The sequence below is a fragment of the Silurus meridionalis genome, chromosome 29 (genome assembly GCF_014805685.1).
Source record: "Silurus meridionalis isolate SWU-2019-XX chromosome 29, ASM1480568v1, whole genome shotgun sequence".
NCBI classification, from domain to species: domain Eukaryota; kingdom Metazoa; phylum Chordata; class Actinopteri; order Siluriformes; family Siluridae; genus Silurus; species Silurus meridionalis.
Window position 1 is genome coordinate 6,330,134 of NC_060912.1, and position 20,454 is coordinate 6,350,587.

Consider the following 20,454-nt stretch of genomic DNA (forward strand, 5'->3'; position numbering starts at 1 on the left):
AAGTCAAAGGTTCAAGTCCCGGTATTGCCAAGGTGCCACCCTTGGGGCCTTGAGCGAGGCCCTTAACTCTCTGTGCTCCAGGGCTTCCGAGCAAGCTGGGATATGTGAAGAAAGAATTACACTGTGCTGTAATGTATATGTGACAAATAAAGGCTATTCTATGAATAAATAAATACACACAAAAATAAAGCAGTAATCTGCTTGTAAGTTGTAATACGTTTTAATTTCTTAAGTTTTCTAATTTTAAAGTTTTAAAAACAACGTTATGGTAAATTAGAAATTGGCATTTTTCCCCTTTATTTTAGATTTATGGCATGTGGCCTCCAGAGTGTGTTTAATTTAAACCTATTCATGCAGCTGATCAGCTGTGGTGGTGAAGGCCTTGCTCATGGTCCCAGAAGTGGCAGCTTGGCATGGCTTGGATTTGAAATCATGACTTTTGGATCCAAAATCCAATGCCTTAACCAGTAAGCTGCCACCTCCCACCTCCTCCAACCACCTCCACTTTTTGCATTTCTTCTCATATATGGCATTGTGGGACATATATGCATTTAAAGGTTGAATATAGAGTTCTCATAGAGCTGTACTTTTGCTTTTGCTATTAAAGTCGATTCCAAGTACAGGACATTCCCTGCTGGTTTTAACAAAATCTCTAATGGTCCCCGCTGATCTCTAATGATAATGTTTTGCATTCTGTCAATGACATGGTAAATCAAGTGGATACAGTTTGGGACCAAGTGAACACCTTTAGCAACGTGTAGATCTGACAGGCTGATTCTTAAATCATGATGATCATATGCAGTGCAGTGCGCTGACTGGAGAGGCCATACCATTAAAGAGAACACTCCAGCGACTGCTCTCTAAATAACACTTACAGAGCTTGGACATGTGCATCGGGTCATTGTCTTGTTGTACATTGAAATCAGTTCTAATTAGCCGCAGTTCAGATGGAATTGCATGGCCACCATTCCATACTTCAACACCATGCAATTCCAGCTGGACTGCGGCTAATTAGAACTGACTTCACTGTACAACAAGACAATGACCCGATGCACATGTCCACATGTCTTTTCATTAATTAAAGCCTACGTTCCCACATCAAGACTCCCAATGTTTTTTTTTTTTTTTTTAAGAAGAGGTTCCATGACACTTTTTTATATTTTTGTAGCTCAAAAACATAATGGTTAAAACTGAAGTAATTACATATTTTTGTTTTTAAAACAAGTCAAATGCAACATCGATTCACAGAGACATTTAATAGCTATGGAAAAAGCTTGAAGGTTATATATTCTTTCCAGATTGTGAGTAAAGTCCACACTGTGATAAGGAATAACATTTCATACACATTTTCGGGTCGTGTCCACTCTATATATGTGCTGTTCATTTTTGGTGCTGATCAACACCCCAACCACGGATCTTGTCGATTGGTCCTGGAGACGAACGAGAGCTTGCGCGCCATCTCCATGTTGTAGATCCTCTTGCAGTTCTCATAGTTCTCCCTCTGTCTCCGTCTGCATGGCTTCTCGTAGTAGCGTCCACGCTTTACCGTTTCTATGACTCCATCCAGCGATAAGACTCTGAAAGGAAACACAGTTACATGAAACTTGAACATCCGTAATCGCTCACAGTCACAGCAATCTTCATAACTAAGGTCAACATAGAGATTATGGCTAAGGAATTATACTCTGTGCAGGCCTAATACTAGTAATCCAAGTAATCCAGCATCTGTGGAACATAACCGTTTACTGAACTTACCATTTTATTTTTAATGTGAATTATTTTTGAAACAGGATTACCCTGCATTCACACAACCAAATAACTAAGGATGTGCGGTATACCGGTACTGGAAAAATACCCGTATAGATCATATTTCAAACAGTACGGTAGCATAATTTTGCTGAATTCGGTATTTCATACGCTGCTATTCCAAAATTCACCTGTAGGCGGCAGTGCTTCTCAAATTGGTGAGAAATCGTTAAAAGAGTGAAAAGATATTCACATGCATTAATTGTTACTTCAGTTGCATTTTGTTTGGTAGGTTTTTGGTTACATTTTGATACATTTTGTTTGCACTGAAAAGATAAGATTTGAATATATTTATATTGTATTACTTCAGTGATATATTTTGATGGAAAAAATTATATGTTTTCTGTAGGTTTTTTGTTACAGTTTGATACAAAAGTATTAAGTTATGAACCTATTTTTTTTTATATTCTTTTCAATTTACTTATCTTTTGAGGCTGGTTATTTGTCACTTATGGTATTGATTTAGTATCGATACCGAGGTATTACATTCTGGTATCGTCCCAAAAATTATGGTATGGTATGGAAACATCCGGGCTTAACTTCATTAGCTTCATGCAAATTATAGTAGTCAAAAACTACTATTAATTAAACCAAAGCCAACTGTTTAAGCAATACTTTGGTCCATCCTATTAAGACTTTAAAACATGTTCAAATACAACATTCTATGACCATGTCCTTATACAGTGCTGACTTCCTTGGGCACAAGCCTGAATAACATGTTCTCAGCATGAGTTTACTGGAATTAACAGATTACATATTTCTTTATAAATTAAACAATACGTCCTGATAACTATTCAATTATTTTAGAAAAACTCAATAAAAATGCTATCTAGTGAGCAAACTGGAATAAACAGTGTATATATCTTCCTAAAGTACTAATAGTGTTTGATTACACAAGTATCATTATTACCATCAAAGGACAAATAACACTTTAAACTGCTCAAACCAAAGGTGAGACTCTAACACACACACATTTATACACATTGTCTGTCAAAAGTTTAGAAATACCTAGTCTTTTATGTTTTTTAAGACACCTGCATGTTTCTTTTGTTATATGCAACAAACTAGTTAAAAAGTAAAAAAAACAAACAAAAAAAAAAAACCCAAAGGAATCAGACAGTAAATGTCTGAAATAAAGTCCTGTGAAAGAAATTAGATATCAAGAAAAAATGTCTATTGTTAAAAGAGCTATAAAAAAGCACAGAGTGATAATAAAATATAGTATATATAGTATAAAATATAATATAGGTGGGATTGATGGTCAGACATAGTTTGGGCCATAAAGTGTCGGTTTTTCTCTACCAGAACTGATGATAAAGTGCATTACTGAATGTTCTTTTGGCTTCTTTTTTGCCAACAGACAGAAACAGACACCAGACAAATGGAAGTGAGGAGTTCTGTATGGCTTTCAAGAGGAAATTCCTGTATATAAGCCATCAATATAATATATAATATAACGTAAACATATAACCCTACAATATAATAATATAATGTAAACATATAACCCTACAATAGAAATGTCACATGCCATTAAGTGTATATAGTTATATAATAAGTATTATGCAGAGTATTAGATCTTTATTTATATTTATATAAGACATTTTCTTTACACAGCAGCTCGTAGCACCGACTACACGCTAACTGGAGATATATAACATTTCACATGCATTAACACTTATGACTACATTAACTTTACATAATAAAAAAATTATAAAATACCTATTAAGGGCTTTATATGCAGCATCCACGTTTCCCCCCTGAACCATCACTGTTCGGGCAACGAAGCGAAGGTGGTTCGCCATTTTGCGCTGGTGCACCAGTTAACGCTGCTCGGCCGGAAACGACGAGCGCGTATCATTTCGTTCCGATTCACCCCTACTGTGCGTTTGAGCAAAAGTCATATGAAGGTCATACAAAGCTAGCGAAACAGACTTTAGATAGCCGACACTGTGAAGACAACCGAATACAAGGCATATATATGTGTAAAAATATGCGCTCATTCGTTTTAAAGAACATTGATCAGGTTGAAAGAGAAGGCCTGTGTAACAGTCGACATCCCCCTTTTTTTAAATCCCAAAGGTGTTTATTAAGGTTAAGGTCAGGGCTCTTTACTGGCGCTGGAGTTCCCTCACATTAAACTCGTCAAACTGTGTCTAATGGTTTGTGTATAAGGGGAATATCATGTGGAAACAGTGTAGTTATAGATTGTATGCGTATTTGCCAGTACTAAAAGTAACCACTAGGTGTCAGCACTGCTACACTTACCAGTAGTGTGTGTAGATCACGAAGCAGTAGTGAAGCTGTGCAGAATCAGAAATCAGAACTTTATCAGAAATAGCTTTATTACCAAGTATGCTTACACACACAAGGAATTTGACTTGGTGTCAGGAGCTTCCAGTGCAGGAGAAGTACAGACATAATGTAACAGAATAGTAAACCAGACAGTTAAATAATGCAATATACACTAGCAATCAAAATTAGAGAACAATTTATAAACAATTCTGAAATAATGTCATCTTCACTGCTCAACAGTTGAAGGAGTTTTTGTCCTGTCTATACCATGCTACCAGAACACTTTTTCCACAAATTAACTAAGGCATTTAAAAAAATAAAACATTATTTTGCAGAAAACACACTGATCAAAATTAGAGAACAACAATGACTGTAGCATGGAAAAAGATTACAACAAACATTTCTGAAGGTTACAACAGTCAGCAATTAGTAGGAAGTGTACAGGCCTCTGCTCTGAATGACTTCAGCACATCTGCGGCCACAGGACAGCACTAGTCTCTCACACTGCCCTGGTGTGATTTTGGTGCACTCTTCTTCCAGTCTCCTTCACAGTTCGGTGACTGTAGTGGGTTTCTTGGCCATAACTTTGTCGCCAAGGATTTTCCAGAGGTTCTCTATTGGGTTGAGATCAGGACTCTGGGCAGGCCATGTCATTATTTCAATGTTTTCAGTTTCAAGGAACTGCTTTACCCGTTTTGCTGTGTGACATGGAGCGTTGTCTTGTATGAACACTGCGGGCTGATTGGGTGATGAACACATGGAAGTAACCATATGTTGTTGAAGAAGGTTCTGATAAACATTTGCATTCACTCTGCCATGTAGCTGTATAAGAGGCCCAACTCCTCCTGCAGAAAACATGCCCCAAACCATGACACTTCCTCCTCCACTTTTCACTGACTTCTTTACACACTTTGGGTTCAGTCTTTCTCCAGCTTGTCGCCGAACATAATGTTTCCCATCGGACGCAAATAAATTAAACTTGCTTTCATCACTGAAGTGAACTTTGGACCAGTTCTCCTCTGTCCACACAACATGCTCCTCAGCAAAGCTTAGTCTATCCTTTTGATTCTTTCTGGTAATGAGAGTTTTGGTCACTGCAGAGTGGGCTTTCAGTCCAAATGCTCTTAAACGTCGAGACACTGTATGACGAGACAGATCCTTACCCTGTTCAGTGCTGAACTGGTGAGCAATTCCAGCTGCAGTGTGGAAACGATTGCCCATTGAGATCCTCCGCAGTATCCTGTCCTCTCTTGTATTTGTCTTCCGTGGATGACCAGCCTTCTTGGCGGACTTGAATGAGTTTGTGATGTTGTAAAGATTCAATATTCTTGAAATCACAGATTTGGAACGACCAACTTGTCTTGCTATGGCTGATAGGGTCATCCCTTTGGCCTTCATCTGGACAACCTGCTGCCGGAGGCTTTCAGTCACTTTAGAACGGCCCACCATCTTGCAGAGTCAGTGAAACTGGAAGTTAGGCTGCCAGTTAAATAGGGGTTGACAGATAATCAAGGAAATTAGCACCAGGTACCAGATTAACACCAATAACTGTGAGGTATCTGAAAGTGTTCTCTAATTTTGATCAGTGTGTTTTCTGCAAAATAATGTTTTTTTTTCAAATGCCTTAGTTATTTTTGGAAAAGGTGTTCTGGTAGCATGGTATAGACAGGACAAAAACTCCTTCAACTGTTGAGCAGTGAAGATGACATTATTTCAGAATTGTTCAATTGTTTATAAATTGTTCTCTAATTTTGATCGCCAGTGTATACAGAGTAAAAATGATTTTAAATAAAAGTACAGATGTTATTTACAAGTGTTCAGTTTACAAATGGACCATTTGGATTGTATGGATTCCATGTCATTTATGATGGACAATGTGAAGTTATAAATATTTGAATTGTTTATGCTGAGTATAGCCTGCGGGAAAAAAAACTGTTTTTGTGCCTGGCTGTTCTGGTGGACGGTGCTATGTAGTGCCGACCAGAAGGTAACAGTTCGAAGAGAGAGTGGGTTGGGTGTGTGGGGTCCAAGGTGATTTTCTTAGCCCTTTTCTTCACTCTGGATGAGTAAAGATCTTGAAGATTGGGCAGTGGGGCACCAATAATCATCTCAGCAGTCTTGACTCTCCGCTGTAGCCTCTTGATGTCTGATTTTTTAGCTGAACTAAACCAGACATTTATAGATCTACACAGGACAGACTCAATGATGGCCAAGTAGAATTGAAGGTGCTTTGATCCATCTGGGAAGAGAGATACACTTGATACACTCTTCATAAAATAAAGATGCTGAAGTGTTAAGGAGCCAGGACGAATCCTTTAGAGATGTGGACACCTAGTAATGTTTAACCTGGAGATAAAATTCACATAAAAATCCACAGTTAGCTTTTTCCTTCTAAGTCTTCTCAGCTTTGAAGGTAAGATTGTAGATGGAAGTCCATACTGCTAGACTTTGGATTTCCTCTCGGTTGGTGGAAGCGACCTACCTCCATGGTATCATCTGCTTGCTTGGTGATGAATTTGGAGTTATTCAAAGGCACACAGTCAAAGGTGGTTAGGGAGTGGAGCAATGAAGTTTTAAAAATTAATAATTAAAATGAACATATATATATATATATATATATATATATATATATATATATATATATATATATATATATATATATATATATATATATATAATTTTGGCCATATGGGCACTTATTTCGGATGATTGTTGAGAGATTGGGGAGGGAGCAAAGAAGAAAGGAGGACATGGTGCCATCCTACTGTTAAGAAATAGGTCCACTGCAGGGACCATGAAAAACAAATGGTAAACATAATAATTTTCATGGTAATTTCTATTGAAATGATTTCTCTAAGTCTGAAAATGGTCACAAACATTATTACGAATGTTCACACACTGAGGTCATGTAAGCACTAATACGTTTTTGATTGAAAACACATATTTTCTCTCCAGTTTGGCCTTCCAAACACACTGCAACAGCATTTTCAGGCAACGAATCTAAAAAAAGCTGTTTTCGTGTTGAAGCGTGGACTGTGAAAATGGAGCCTTTTGGAAAACGGTGGATTTTTAGTCATTGGCACAATATTTCAAAGAGACAGAAAGTAAATTAAAGCAAACAGAAATTAAGCATGTTATGTTTTGCTCATGTCTAGTACGGGGACGTATTCGTTTTTAGACTTTTCAGCATGGATGAGCAACTTCTGGGAAACAATTGAAAAACGAAAGTCAAATTTATCCGGATTAGTGTAGATGTAGCATGAATTCCAACCCACCACACCCTACCCAAAAATGTTGTAAATTGGAATAGTATGAACTATGCATTAAAAGCCCATTATCTTTAGTCTAACATGGTAGTTTTATAGTGCTCTGGTGATGACACTCTCCACTTAATTTATGTCTAAATTGTTAGGGTTCAGGCCGCTGCTTTTAGATTAGATTAGATTAGATTAGATAAGATTCAACTTTATTGTCATTGTACAAGGTACATGTACAGATCCAGTGAAAAGTGGTAACAGTTTCAACAAAAAATTTCAACATCACTACTGTTTTATAAATACTTTCTTTATCTGCAGGAGAACAAGCCAGTGCTAAGTAATTATAAGAGCTGGAATGTTATGTTTCTCCAGTTCAAATGATTGCTATTGATTTTGTCAGTTCCAAAACATAGGCCAGTAAATTTCATTTTAATGAAGCATTGAGAAATGCATTGAGAAAGAGTTCTACCCCTGACTGAACTTCTGCCACGGACTTGATGTGGAGTTAAAAAATTCAGCCCCCACTTTTTTCCATCTTCCCTTTCCATTCTCCTCATTCACTCTCTCCGTCTCTGTTTCTCTCTGTTCATTTTTTTTCCAGGGGTATCGTTTATGCAGACATGCTGAAATAAAGCTTTTGAAATGGGCTTGAGGGAGGGGGGAATGTTGGAAAGAGAAAGGGAGGTGAGAATGGGAAGAGTGGGAAAAGGAGAACTTGGTAATTACCCCAGGACGTTTGGAGCGAGGGGATCTGGTCTCGGTTTACACGACCTCGCTTATCTACTCACTCTCTCTTCACTCGCTTCTTTTCTCTCTCGACCTCTTTGTTCCCTTTTAATGAAAGTCTGACCCTTTGTCATGCACACACCGCATTTCTGAGGTGTACCTTTCACAATTTGTTTTGAATCCATTAAAGATAGACAAAAGTTTGTACAGCTAGCTATAGATTAGCAGCTAGATTAGTAATGTGAAAGGTGGGTCTAATCTGTGGTAATGTGAGTGGGTGGAGTTAGTCTGCTGTAATGTGAATAGATGGGGCTGTAACCTGTTATCTATTTTCTGCCTTAACACAATCAGCATCTCACATCACATATAAATGTTTCTGGTCCAGGTTTTGCTCCAAACCTACAGATAAACCATCTGCCAGCCAATTATCATATATCATCATATACGTTCTCACACATTAAAAAGTCTGCGAAAAGCACTGCGGAAAAAAGAATCTGAAACTAGAAAAATTCATTGCTGACATTAGTAAGCTTCATGCAATATGCTTGCCATTTCTAGCAAAATCACGGACTGAAGATCCGCTAGCAGATTAAGTGGTAACAATCCGTCTGCTTTGGAAAGTTTGGATGATAAATGAACTGTTAAATGTGCATTTTTTGTGGTTTTTTATTTTATGAATAGAAGTTTGAGGGTAAATTGTTTATTTAGCTCAGCTAGAGTCACGATCGAGTGCTAAACCCGATGGCCAAATCTACAAAGGCATCGTTTGGAATCAAGCAGAGGTTACATTTGCACATTGTTTTGGAAAAATTATAAACTAGGTGTAAAAAAAAAAAAAAAATGAAATATATATATATAAAAGCATATATATAAATAAATAAATGATTTTATTCTACTGATTATATAATGAATAAATGCAATAAAATAAACTACATAACATATACTAATATATCTATATTATTTATTTATTTATTTTTATTTTTTATGTAGTTTCTTTTATTGCATGTGGGAACAGGCCTCAGATGACAATAGGGATAAGCAGGATAACAAATTAGGAATGTCTGTTGTCCCCAGTTCTCAGTGTCCTGCTGAATGAATCTCCTTCCGCTTTCCTCATTAGCACGCGTTTGTGCAGTGCATCAATCGCAGTGTGGCGAAAGCAGCGGGAGTGACTTCTTTCATCAAACAGTCAGAGCTGCCTAGTGTACAGTGCTGATGAGAACTTATTTTCTCTGGCTGAAGCTCTGATAGCTCAGCACGCAAAAGTTTTTTCAGGCCTCACGGGAGGATGTTAAATCTAACAGGACTGGCCACATGTTCTTTCCATTACCTACAGAATGCTGATCTGGAGCTCTCTTCCAGAGGCTTGAGCCAGACAACATTTTCCATTGTCAATAGAACAGTTACTAATTTTACTGTATATATGAAAAATTGAATTATGTACACAGTGGATATAATGGGTTTCCATCATTTGTTTACGGATTTAGCAAATGTTTAAAAGCTTATATGTTATGAACCTTGCAAAAAAGAGAATTAAATAAAGTAAGCAGAAGTCAAAGACTATCAAACACTATCATATATTGCCAGGAATAGTTTTGCGTTCAATCGTCTTTCAGTGATTGGCTGATAACCTCGAAAATGATGGAACGATAATGAATGGACATTCGATGTCAACCTGATGTAAACAGGTTCTCTTCTGAGTCTGGTTCCTCCCAAAGTTTCCCACTGTCGCCAATGGAATTTACAGATTATTTATCACTGTAAAATTTGGGACAGTGTCTAGTGTTCAAATCGTAACACAAATGAAATTGAATTGAGTTGAACATTAAGGCAATTCTGCAGGAATTACAATCCATTTCGAAATATTTTCTTCACCATTTCTTTTGCAAGCCGCAATTTGGCAGCATCTTTCCAACATTATACAGTGACCACGAAGATGTCCCAACATCCAATGCTGCTGCCAATGAAACCAATCAACTGTTCAGGGCCGACTTAGTGTCCATAACATGAATTTATCCATCACATACAGATAGTTCCCCTTTCGTTATTCACCAATTAAAGGAAAGGCATAATCATGCTTTTTACAATTACGTTGTGATCTTCGAAAGGAGAACATGTAATCTCAGGATAAAAAAAGAATAATCTTTTGTTATTGCAAGATCACTAAAAAAGATATAATCTAAATCTTTTGTTATATCAGATGCTCTGATAGCTCATATATGCTTGGGCTCATGCCTTGATTAAGAGAAATGACATTACTGTGTTCCATTGCTTGTGTAACAGTGTAATATTACGTTGTTTATGAGTACATAAGCTGTTGCAGCCTGATACTACAATCATTTACATTCATGGCATTTGGCAGATGCCCTTATCCAGAGCGTATTACACTTATCTCATTCATACAAGTGAGCAGCTATAGGGTTGAGGGCCTTCCTCAGGGGCCCAGGAGTGGTATCTTGGTGTGGCTATGATTCACAATCTGATGCAGTCATTCAAATTGATGTTTATTTCTCATGAATCTACAATATGAGCCCATAATGACAAAATAAGAAAAAAATTCTTGAAATATCACATGTACATAAGTATTTAGACTCTGAATTTCTTTTTAGTTAATTCACCTGAATTTCTGAATGATCTTAACAAAACTCAAGATTGTGTTAACTGAGGATAAGGAAGGAAAACATTTTTTTAAACAAAATTCTTAAAAAGAGAGAAGAAAATGGTGTTTACACCTACAGGTAAACTTGGATTTATATCTTATATATATTTCTGCCCATTATTATAGGGTTATTTATCATCTTATCATAATATCAAGAGAGAGGGAGAAGTGGAGAGGTTAAGAGAGTTAAAGACAAAGAGAGGAGAGATAGAAAGGGGAAAAATAGAGAGGGAAAGAAGAAAAAAGTAAGAGTGGAGGAGGGGAGAGAGAGATGGAGAGAAAGGGGGAAATGAGAGAGAGGAGAGGGAAAAAGGAAAAGGGTAAAAGGGAAAAGAGAGGGGGGAGAGAGATGGAGAGAGAGTGAGAGAGATGGAGAGAGAGAGAGAGAGAGAGAGAGAGAGTGAGAGTGGAGGGGGCACCTTGGAAATTTTAGCGGTGAACTCGCATGAAGGAGCCGTTTGGAGAGAATAAATGAACATGGAAGACCAAGTGGCCAATTTCTCTGGAACCTGGAGAATGAAAAGCTCAGAAAACTTTGAGGAGCTGCTTAAAGCACTGGGTGAGTTTTTATTATTATAATTATATATTTTAATGATGATTTCATAAAAAGAATCATAATAAAAAATGCAAAGTTTTACTTCTGGTACTTTGAAAATGATAAATGCAGAGGATCTGGATGCTACTTTTGAGTAAATATTGGTCTGAACTGGAGATATTATTGATGTCATTGTGTTGTGTGAGCAGCATGCGGCTGTATCCTTTTCACTGTACCTTTATAACACAGTTCACCAAGTCATTAAACGGTTTCAAGGAGCATATACAGGCGGGTTTGGGAATAAATATCACCTCTACGGGTTCTAAAAGGAAGTTCCTTTCCCATTTCCATTGTGCAGAAGAAGGGCAATTTTTTTAAACCAATTTTTTGACATGAAGTAACAAAATATTGATGCTTCTTGCTTATGATAATGATAGTGGAAATGTATGAAGTCTATGTATTTATGGGAAATATTCATTGAACATGGCTAGTGGATACACAATTGTTGGATTTATAAGTACACTATGGAAAAAAGTATTGGGACATCTGCCTTTTCCAGTCATATCTGCTTCTATCCCAAACTGTTCCCACAAATTTGTAGGTACACCTTTGCATAGGATGTCTTTGGATGCGTTAGCCTGAAATTTTCCTTTAAATCTGTACCAGCATGACCTAAAATACACAACGTGAGTTCTATGAAAATTAATTATGTATGGGCTGGAGTGGAACTTGGTTGGCCTGCTAGAGCTTTGACCTCAACCCTACTGAACACCTTTGGGATGAATTGGAATGCTGACTGCACCCCAGGCCTCCTCACCTACATCAGTACCTGATTTTGCTATCACCCTTGTGGCTGAATGATCACAAATCATTATATTATTCTTAACGTTTTTTATACATTATAGTTATACTTATACACTTAATATACTTTTTATACTTTTATACTTTATTTGTTTTAATTTTTATATTTTGTATTGATTCTTTTGTTTGTATATTCTATTTCTATTTTTCATGTTTACATGTTGGACAGTTGTAAAAAGTATTTCACTGCATATGAAGGTATGAATGTGTATGTGACAAATGGAATTTGAATTTAAAATGTAAATCTAGTGGAACATCTTCCCAGAAGAGTGGATGTTATTATAATGGGGTCTAAATGTGGAATGGGAAGTTCAAAACGCACAACCTAATGATCAGGTGTCCACAAACCTTTGTCCATACAGTGCATATAAATAAATATAGATAGATATTATTTTGGGGAAAATATTAAGCTTTTAATGGGTTTAATATCAAAACTCTTAGTGCCGGTCCCAAGCCCGGATAAATTGGGGAGGGTTGCGTTAGGAAGGGCATTCAGCGTAAAACATGTCCAAATCAAACGTGCGGAGGATCCGCTGTGGCGACCCCTCACGGGAGAAGCCGAAAGAAAGTTTTTAATATCAAATCATGGGTCAGGAAATGATTATAAATTGAATGAAAAAAAGTTGGGTTAAATTATTAGCAAATTACAGGATACTACCCCATTCTGATCTCTATTCTTTAAGACTCCTGGGTAGACTAGGCCATGTCTCAACTTGTGATATTTTCAAGTTATGATGGGTCATTGGAATGCATCTACATCTTAATTCAGGGTACTAAGTAAATTTACATTACATCCAGTTCCCCTGTTTCTTAAACACACCACAACTATATTTTGCTGTTTCATGCATCCATGGCATATATCTCTTTACTTTTCCCTGCTCTACCTATTGTATTTTTTTGTCTGCTCTCAAAATAATCAAGCCGTGTTATAAATGATTGAATTACCCAATAAATTAGTAACGGAAATGTATAACATTGCTAAAAATAAGCCTGATTGGCCAGGTATGTGTGTGTTTTTTAAATTTTCTTCTGGTTGCAAGGGTGGGGTCTCCTTTTTCCATTTTAATGATGAACACATCGCCTTATACATGAATGTCACGTCAATGAAGTCGTATTATTCTGTCAAGCAATTTTCACTTAAGGATTTTTAAAAGTTTATCATTTGTACTCAATTCAATCTGTATTTGTGTTCTTAGTACTTTTTTTATTTGAACCATCAATGTACTTTTAGTACAAAATACTAAAAAGTGTAATGCTGCTCATTTCGTTTTCTTTTTGGCCAGATGCTTTGCCAATCAGATTTGTTCTTGCATTAGATATAAATTATAAAAATTAAACATTAGTTCATCAGCAAACCAATTTGTATGTTTGAACAGGATGCCAGATGACAATATTTTACATAATAAAGAAATGTACACACTGACTTTACTTGAGTAGATTTTTGTCTCCATGCTTCTGCTTGTAATTATATTAAGTACAATTTGAACAAATATTTGTATTTAATACTTAAGTAAATATTCTGTGTCTTTTCCACATCTGCAAATGATTATTTTCTTTGCTATGTTTTGTTGGATTTCTGCTTGTTCAATATATTCACGTTCTGTATGGTGATGTTTTTGACATACAAACACTCTGACTGTCATAAATAAGTAATGAACATTGAGTGTCTGACCAAACACACTGTCATGGGCTCTGCTAGGGTCTTGCTTATTTACATTAAATTCTTTTGCCATTGCTTTCAGATTAAGTGGAAAAAAAAACATTCTGAACAGAATACGCCACACAAGGATAAAAATTTATTCATGATTCACTCTTTCCTTGGCCAAGCTGAGGGAAGTAAGGTTTGGTGTATCTGATTTTAATTACTTACAGGAAATGCATTCCATTCCATTTAATGCATTCAGTCAGGAAACCAGGTAACCACAAGAAGCAGTGTTTTGCTCCAGCGACGCTCTCATTCCTTATTCGGTGCGTGTTTGCAGGCGTAAATGTCTTTTTGAGGAAAATCGCAGTAGCAGCAGCGTCCAGGCCCTTGGTGGAGATCGAGCAGCAAGGAGAGACTCTGTCGATACAGACATCAACCAGCGTACGCACGACTCAAGTGTCCTTCACCGTGGGTCAGGTCTTCAATGAGACCACAGTAGATGGACGACCTTGCACGGTAAATGTAGTTCTTTGGCATTTTGGCCTACTGTAGACTCAGTCCAACCTGATCTTATGCAGTTGTATCACATCTATCTTAAAGTTTATCATGATATGTTTTTTCTGTACACTTAACACTAAAGTATTATTTGAGTCACTGTTACCTTTCTCCTTCTTTTTATGTTTTCACCCACAGAATCACTTCTCATTTCAGTTCAGTGTAGTTCAACCGTGCTTTAATAGCATGAATGTTGCATTCTACAAAAAATAAAAAATACACATTTCTACATAAAACTAATATAAAAATCATAACACAATCCAGAACACCACCAAAAAAAACCCCTCCAAAATGGTGTATACTGGGTGTCTTACTGTCCCACACTATTGATGCTTTTTTTCTTGTTGTTTTTGTGTAAAAAAAAATCTCCAGAGATCCAGAGTTTCTGAAATACTCAAACCTGCCAATCTGACACCAGCAGCCATGCCACCGAGCTGAGATAACTTTTTTGTTAAAGAAAGGTTTTTTTGTTAACTAAAGCTCCTGAGCTGCAGAGGCCTAAATTTACACAGTGTACTGCTGCCACTGCATTGGCTGACTGGAATGTGTAATTTACAAGTGACAAAACTAATTGAGAGCATTCAGTTAGATGTTCAGCTATAACAACACACCTTTTCTTGTGCTTGTCTTTCCACTTAAGAGTTTTCCAAAATGGGACACAAACAGAAAGATCACCTGTGAGCAGACACTGCTGAAAGGCGAGGGACCAAAGACATCCTGGACTCGTGAGCTGACTGACAATGGGGAACTCATTCTTGTAAGGCAATAGCTATATTTGCCATAAAGATACCAGTTGCTATACACAGTATCTCACAAAATTGAGTACACCCCTCATATTTCAGTAACCATTTTAGTATATCATCTCAAAGGAAAATACTATAGTAATAAAACTTGGATACATTTTAGAATAGTCAATGTGCAGCTTGTATAGCAGTACAGATTTACATGTCCTCTAAAAATAATTCAACATACAGCCATTATTTTCTAAATAACCTTTGTGAGATACTATATATACTGTATTTAGTAATCCCCTGTTTATTGTGGTGGTTACGCTCCACATTTGACTTCATTTCATGATTAATAGTTATATTTCTATGAATTAATTACTTTATCTCAATATAAAACTCCATAAAAACAATTCCCTATAAGTTATTTGGTCTATTGTGAGATATATATATATATATATATATATATATATATATATATATATATATATATATATATATATATTTAGAGAAAGAGAGAGAGAGAGAGAGAGAGAGAGAGAGAGAGAGAGAGAGACATTAAATTTAGTTTTTATGTTGCAGCCTGGTACTACAATCATTCATATTCTTTTTCCCCATTAATCTACACTCAGTGCTCCATAATGACAAAATGCAAACAGAATTCTAGAAATGTCTGTAAATTAAAAAAAATGTATATAAATATTCAGACCTTTGCAACAAACAAATTCATTCTGACCCCTTCCAATTCTCTTAAGTGTTGCTGAGATGTCTCTACCCATTGATTAGGGTCCACCTGTGAAAAAGTTTATTGCTTGGACATGATTTGAAAACAAACATCCCTATAGAAGGCCTTACAACTGACAATACATATCAGAGCAAAGGCCAAGCCATGGAACTGTCTGCAGAGCTCAGAGACAGGATAGTTGTAAAGCACAGATCTGGACTACAAAAATCTTTTTTGTACTACAAAAAAATTGCTGCTGGACTGAAGATTCCCAAGAGCAAAGTGGCCTTCATTATTTTTTATTTCAGAAGTTTTGTTTTCAGAAGTTTTATCTTTTATTATGTTAGAAGTGTGGCACAACCAGGACACTTCCAGGAGCTAGTCGCTTGCCTAAACTGAGCAATCAGGTGAGAAGGGCCTTAGTAAGAGAACCCGAAGGTCACTCTAATTGAGTTCTATGGATCCTGTGTGGACAACCATCACTGCAGCCCACCACCAATATGGGCTTTATGGCAGAGTGGGTAGATGGATGCCTCTCCTCAATGCAAAACCCATGGAAGCCTGTTTGGAGTTCGCCAACAGTCACGTGAAGGACTCTCAGACTCTTTGGAACAAGATTCTTTTGTCTGATGAAATTGAACTGTTTAAATATAATGTCTGGAGGACATCAGGAACCGCTCATTTTCTGCCCAAAAGCATCCCAACAGTGAAGCATGATGGTTGCAGCAGCATGCGGTGGAAGTGTTTTTCAGCAGCAGGTGGGCAACTGGTCAGTGTTGAGAGAAAGCTGAATGGAGCTAAGTAAAAAGATGTATTAAATTCAAACCTGTTCCACAGCACTCAGAACCTCAATCTTGGTTGAAGGTACATGACAGAAACCTTTATAACCCATATAACAAGCCAAAGGTGCTTCAACTAAATGTACTGATTAAAGGGTCTAAATATTTATGTACATGTGATATTTCAGGTTTATTTATTGTAAAAAATGGACAGACATACAGAGTAACTAGGACAAACTTATAAATACTACTTCTACTGGTCTGCTAGTTCTATTAAGATTTTATTTAGGCTTTTATGTTAATGTGCTCTCTCCAGTGCTGTTTCTAACTCAGATGATTAGGTGTTGGAGGCCCACAATTGTATAGGATGTCTTTGGAAGCAGTAGCATTAAATTTCTCCTTCACTTAAACTAAGACATGTGCCAGCATGACAATGCCCCTGTGCACAATGCCAGCTCCATGAAGATATAATTTAAATGGGTTGTAGTGGAGGTGTAGTGGCCTGCTAGAGAACATTGACCTTAACCGCACTTAACACCTTTAGGGTGAATTGGAACACTGACTGCACTGACAGGCTTCTTAGGAACTGATCCTAGTTCCCGTGAAAGGAAATTGTATTGCTACAGGATACACAGACATTCTACAGTAAAACCCTGTTGGACGAGCATAATTCGTTTGTGAAAATTGCTCGTAGGTCTATTTGCTCGTACGTTCGAACAAATTTTCCCCATAAGAATGAATGTAAAAGCAATTTAATCCGTTCCGAGATCTCATTCGATCGCTTATTTCTGCACTTAAAAAGTATTTGTAGCCTATTTTAACAAATAAATACACCACAAATTACCGTAATGTAAACATAATTTAACACTTACCCATGTGGTAGTGTGAGACGCGTACCACGCTCGTAACCTTCTTGGTTTCAATGGTAATTCTATTTACTTTCTTTTTCCCAGCACCATCACTGATTTTCTTGGGAGACATTTTTCAAGATTTCTAGTGAAATAAAAATATACCACTAAAAAAAAATTAAGTTTTTGCTGCACTGAACAACGAGAGCGACCAAACGACACATCATCAACTAAGTGACGAATGCTACCCTCGGCCAAAAGCGGTGAACCGGCAGCATGGGTTTGCTTGTGCCTTAGAAATTTGCTTGCAAAATAGGGTCAAATTTTACTGTACTATTATTTGCTTGTACAATAGGGTTTTACTGTATACAGTTGTGTGCTTCAACTTTGTTTGGGGAAGAATCACATACAGTTGTGATGGTCAAACGTGCATATATGTTTGGCCGTATTGTGCAGTTTAGGTCATTTTAAAAGACAGTAGAGCAACATCTGGTGCATGAAGGCAGGTCTACATTGGAATACTGAATTCAATATCCTATTTACTGAAACCTCAGTAGTTCAATTATTTGATACTATACTGATTGATTGCTTTTTTCGTTTCAGACTATGAGTGCTGGAGATGTTGTCTGTACTCGTGTCTATGAGCGAGAATGAGGGCTCTCACGTTTTTGGCCTCCTTCAACCCACCCTCTAATCATGTATTCTGTGGTACAAGTGTCTGTCTTTAAAGTTTGCTATCTACTATTGACTGCTCTGATAATCGTTTGATACATGCTCCTATTTTACTGTATGTACAGCACCATGAAAAACTATTTGCCCCTTCCAGATGTTTTCTATCTTTGCATGTTTGTTTCACTTATTTTTTTTGTATTTTCATTTAAATAAAATCTAAGGAATCTATATGTTACTTAAATGAAACATGAAGTACATTTTAAAAAGTCTCAATTAACAAGTTGAGCCAGACAAAGAGAACGAACGTTATTGGAATTTATCAGTCTGGGAAAGGGTTACAGGGCCATTTTACTACAGAGTCACTACCAGAAACTGTGTTGAAGCTTCCCAGAAACGGTGTGGAAGATTCCAGAAACGGTGTGGAAGATTCCAAAAACTGTGCTAAAGCTTCCCAGAAACTGTGCTAAAGATCCCAGAAACTGTGTTGAAGCTTCCCAGAAACTGTGCTGAAGATTCCAGAAGCCGTGTTGAAGCTTCCAAGAAACTGTGTTGAAGATTCCAGAAACTGTGTTGAAGATTCCAGAAACCATTTTGAAGCTTGCAGAAACTGTGTTGAAGATTCCAGAAACCGTGTTGAAGATTCCAGAAATGGTGTTGAAGATTCCAGAAACTGTGCTAAAGATTCTAAAAACAGTTTTGAAGCTTCCCAGAAACCTTGTTGAAGCTTTCCAGAAACTGTGTTGAAGATTCCAGAAACTGTGCTAAAGATTCCAGAAACTGTGTTGAAGATTTCAGAAACCGTTTTGAAGATTCCAGAAACTGTGCTGTAGATTTCAGAAACCGTGTTGAAGCTTCAAGAAACTGTGTTGAAGATTCCAGAAACTGTGTTGAAGATTCCAGAAACCGTTTTGAAGATTCCAGAAACTGTGCTGAAGATTCCAGAAACCGTGTTAAAGCTGCCCAGAAACTGTGTTGAAGATTCCAGAAACTGTGATAAAGATTCTAGAAACTGTGATAAAGATTCCAAAACCTGTGTTAAAGTTTCCCAGAAACTGTGTTGAAGAGTCCAGAAACAGTTTTGAAGCTTCCCAGAATCTGTGTTGAAGCTTCCCAGAAACTGTGTTAAAGATTCCAAAAACATTGTTGAATACTGCCAGAAGAGCCTGGTCTATTCAAATTCTCCTGACAGGACATCAATGTCTCATCAGAAAAGTTACATCAGAACCCAGATAAATATCTAAAAAAAACTATAGGTCTCACATTCTTAAAATAAGGTTATTATTAATGAAAATGGTATCCATGGGCGAGTTACAGAGTGAAAAACCACAAGAAATCAAGAGGAACATAAAGGCTGAGAAAAAATAAATAAATAAATAAATAAATAAACAACCAAGTTTTTCATGTTAATGTTAAAATGACCTTTATGGAAATGGTTTCTGTTACATCTGGCTTAAACAAAACACAGCATTCCATAATCAAAACCAACACTAAAATGTGGTGGTGGTGTGATCACATGGGGATTCTTTGATGTATACTTTGGAGGACTTGCCATTATCTTACAATTGACAGAACCATGGACCATTTTGCTCTCTGCAAGGGAGATTATGCAGGGATTTTCGTATCTGCATATAAAACATATCCTCTTATCAGATCTGAAGCTCAAATGGAACTGTCTTATGCAGCAAAACAAGAGCAAGTCCTTCTCTGAATCTCATAAAAGAGACATAAATGAAGGCTTTCAAATTGGCTTAATCCTGAACCTCCTTTGAGACCTTAAATGAAAATTTTGAGCTTGAAAATCCTTTATTGAGGCTGATATATTCTATTTCTTTGACATTTAAACCATAGTTACTGCTAAATGTGGCAACCAGTTATTAAATGTGGGGCTGTGGGCAATAACCTTTTCAAATGTGGTGATGTACAGTAGGTGTGAATAGATTTTCCCTTTAAGTAACTGTGTTATGTCATGTTTTGTATTACAATTTATGAAGCCTGAAGCCATTCAGTGTGACAAATATAAAAAAAGCACTGTGCATGAGAGAGATAGTATGTGTGTTCAACGTGTGTGAGAGTGTGTGTACTTTAAGATCTGTAATTTGGCCAGTTATTAACAGAAAATCTGCATCGTCTAATAATTAATAAAATAATTTCTGCCATTATAGAGGGTCATGATGTGTGCTAAGTGTTTAAATGTGAGCAAAACCCATGGTTGGACACCTATTTTATAATAATAAAGCAAAACCTGTGATAAAATCATATACAGATATTTTCCAAACAATAATAATTATATCTATTTATCTCGAATTTCAGTGAACAAAAGATAAAATTCACATTAAGATTTGACAAGTTTTCCAAGCTTTTTTCCTGATG

General features: G+C 36.7%; 2 protein-coding genes across 2 annotated transcripts; one reads left to right on the forward strand and one right to left on the reverse strand.

Annotated features, from left to right (window-relative positions):
• Nucleotides 1–1,100: 1,100 nt before the first annotated feature.
• mrps21 (mitochondrial ribosomal protein S21) lies at nt 1,101–3,683 on the reverse strand. Its single transcript, XM_046843671.1, has 2 exons — nt 3,526–3,683; nt 1,101–1,577 (listed from the first exon to the last, which is right to left on the reverse strand). The coding sequence occupies exons 1-2, from the start codon at nt 3,606–3,608 to the stop codon at nt 1,397–1,399; spliced, it is 264 nt and encodes an 87-aa protein (XP_046699627.1). The 5' UTR covers nt 3,609–3,683; the 3' UTR covers nt 1,101–1,396.
• Nucleotides 3,684–11,127: 7,444 nt separating this feature from the next.
• On the forward strand, nt 11,128–20,237 carry crabp2b (cellular retinoic acid binding protein 2, b). Its single transcript, XM_046843697.1, has 4 exons — nt 11,128–11,299; nt 14,119–14,297; nt 14,977–15,093; nt 18,016–20,237. The coding sequence occupies exons 1-4, from the start codon at nt 11,212–11,214 to the stop codon at nt 18,064–18,066; spliced, it is 435 nt and encodes a 144-aa protein (XP_046699653.1). The 5' UTR covers nt 11,128–11,211; the 3' UTR covers nt 18,067–20,237.
• Nucleotides 20,238–20,454: the final 217 nt, after the last annotated feature.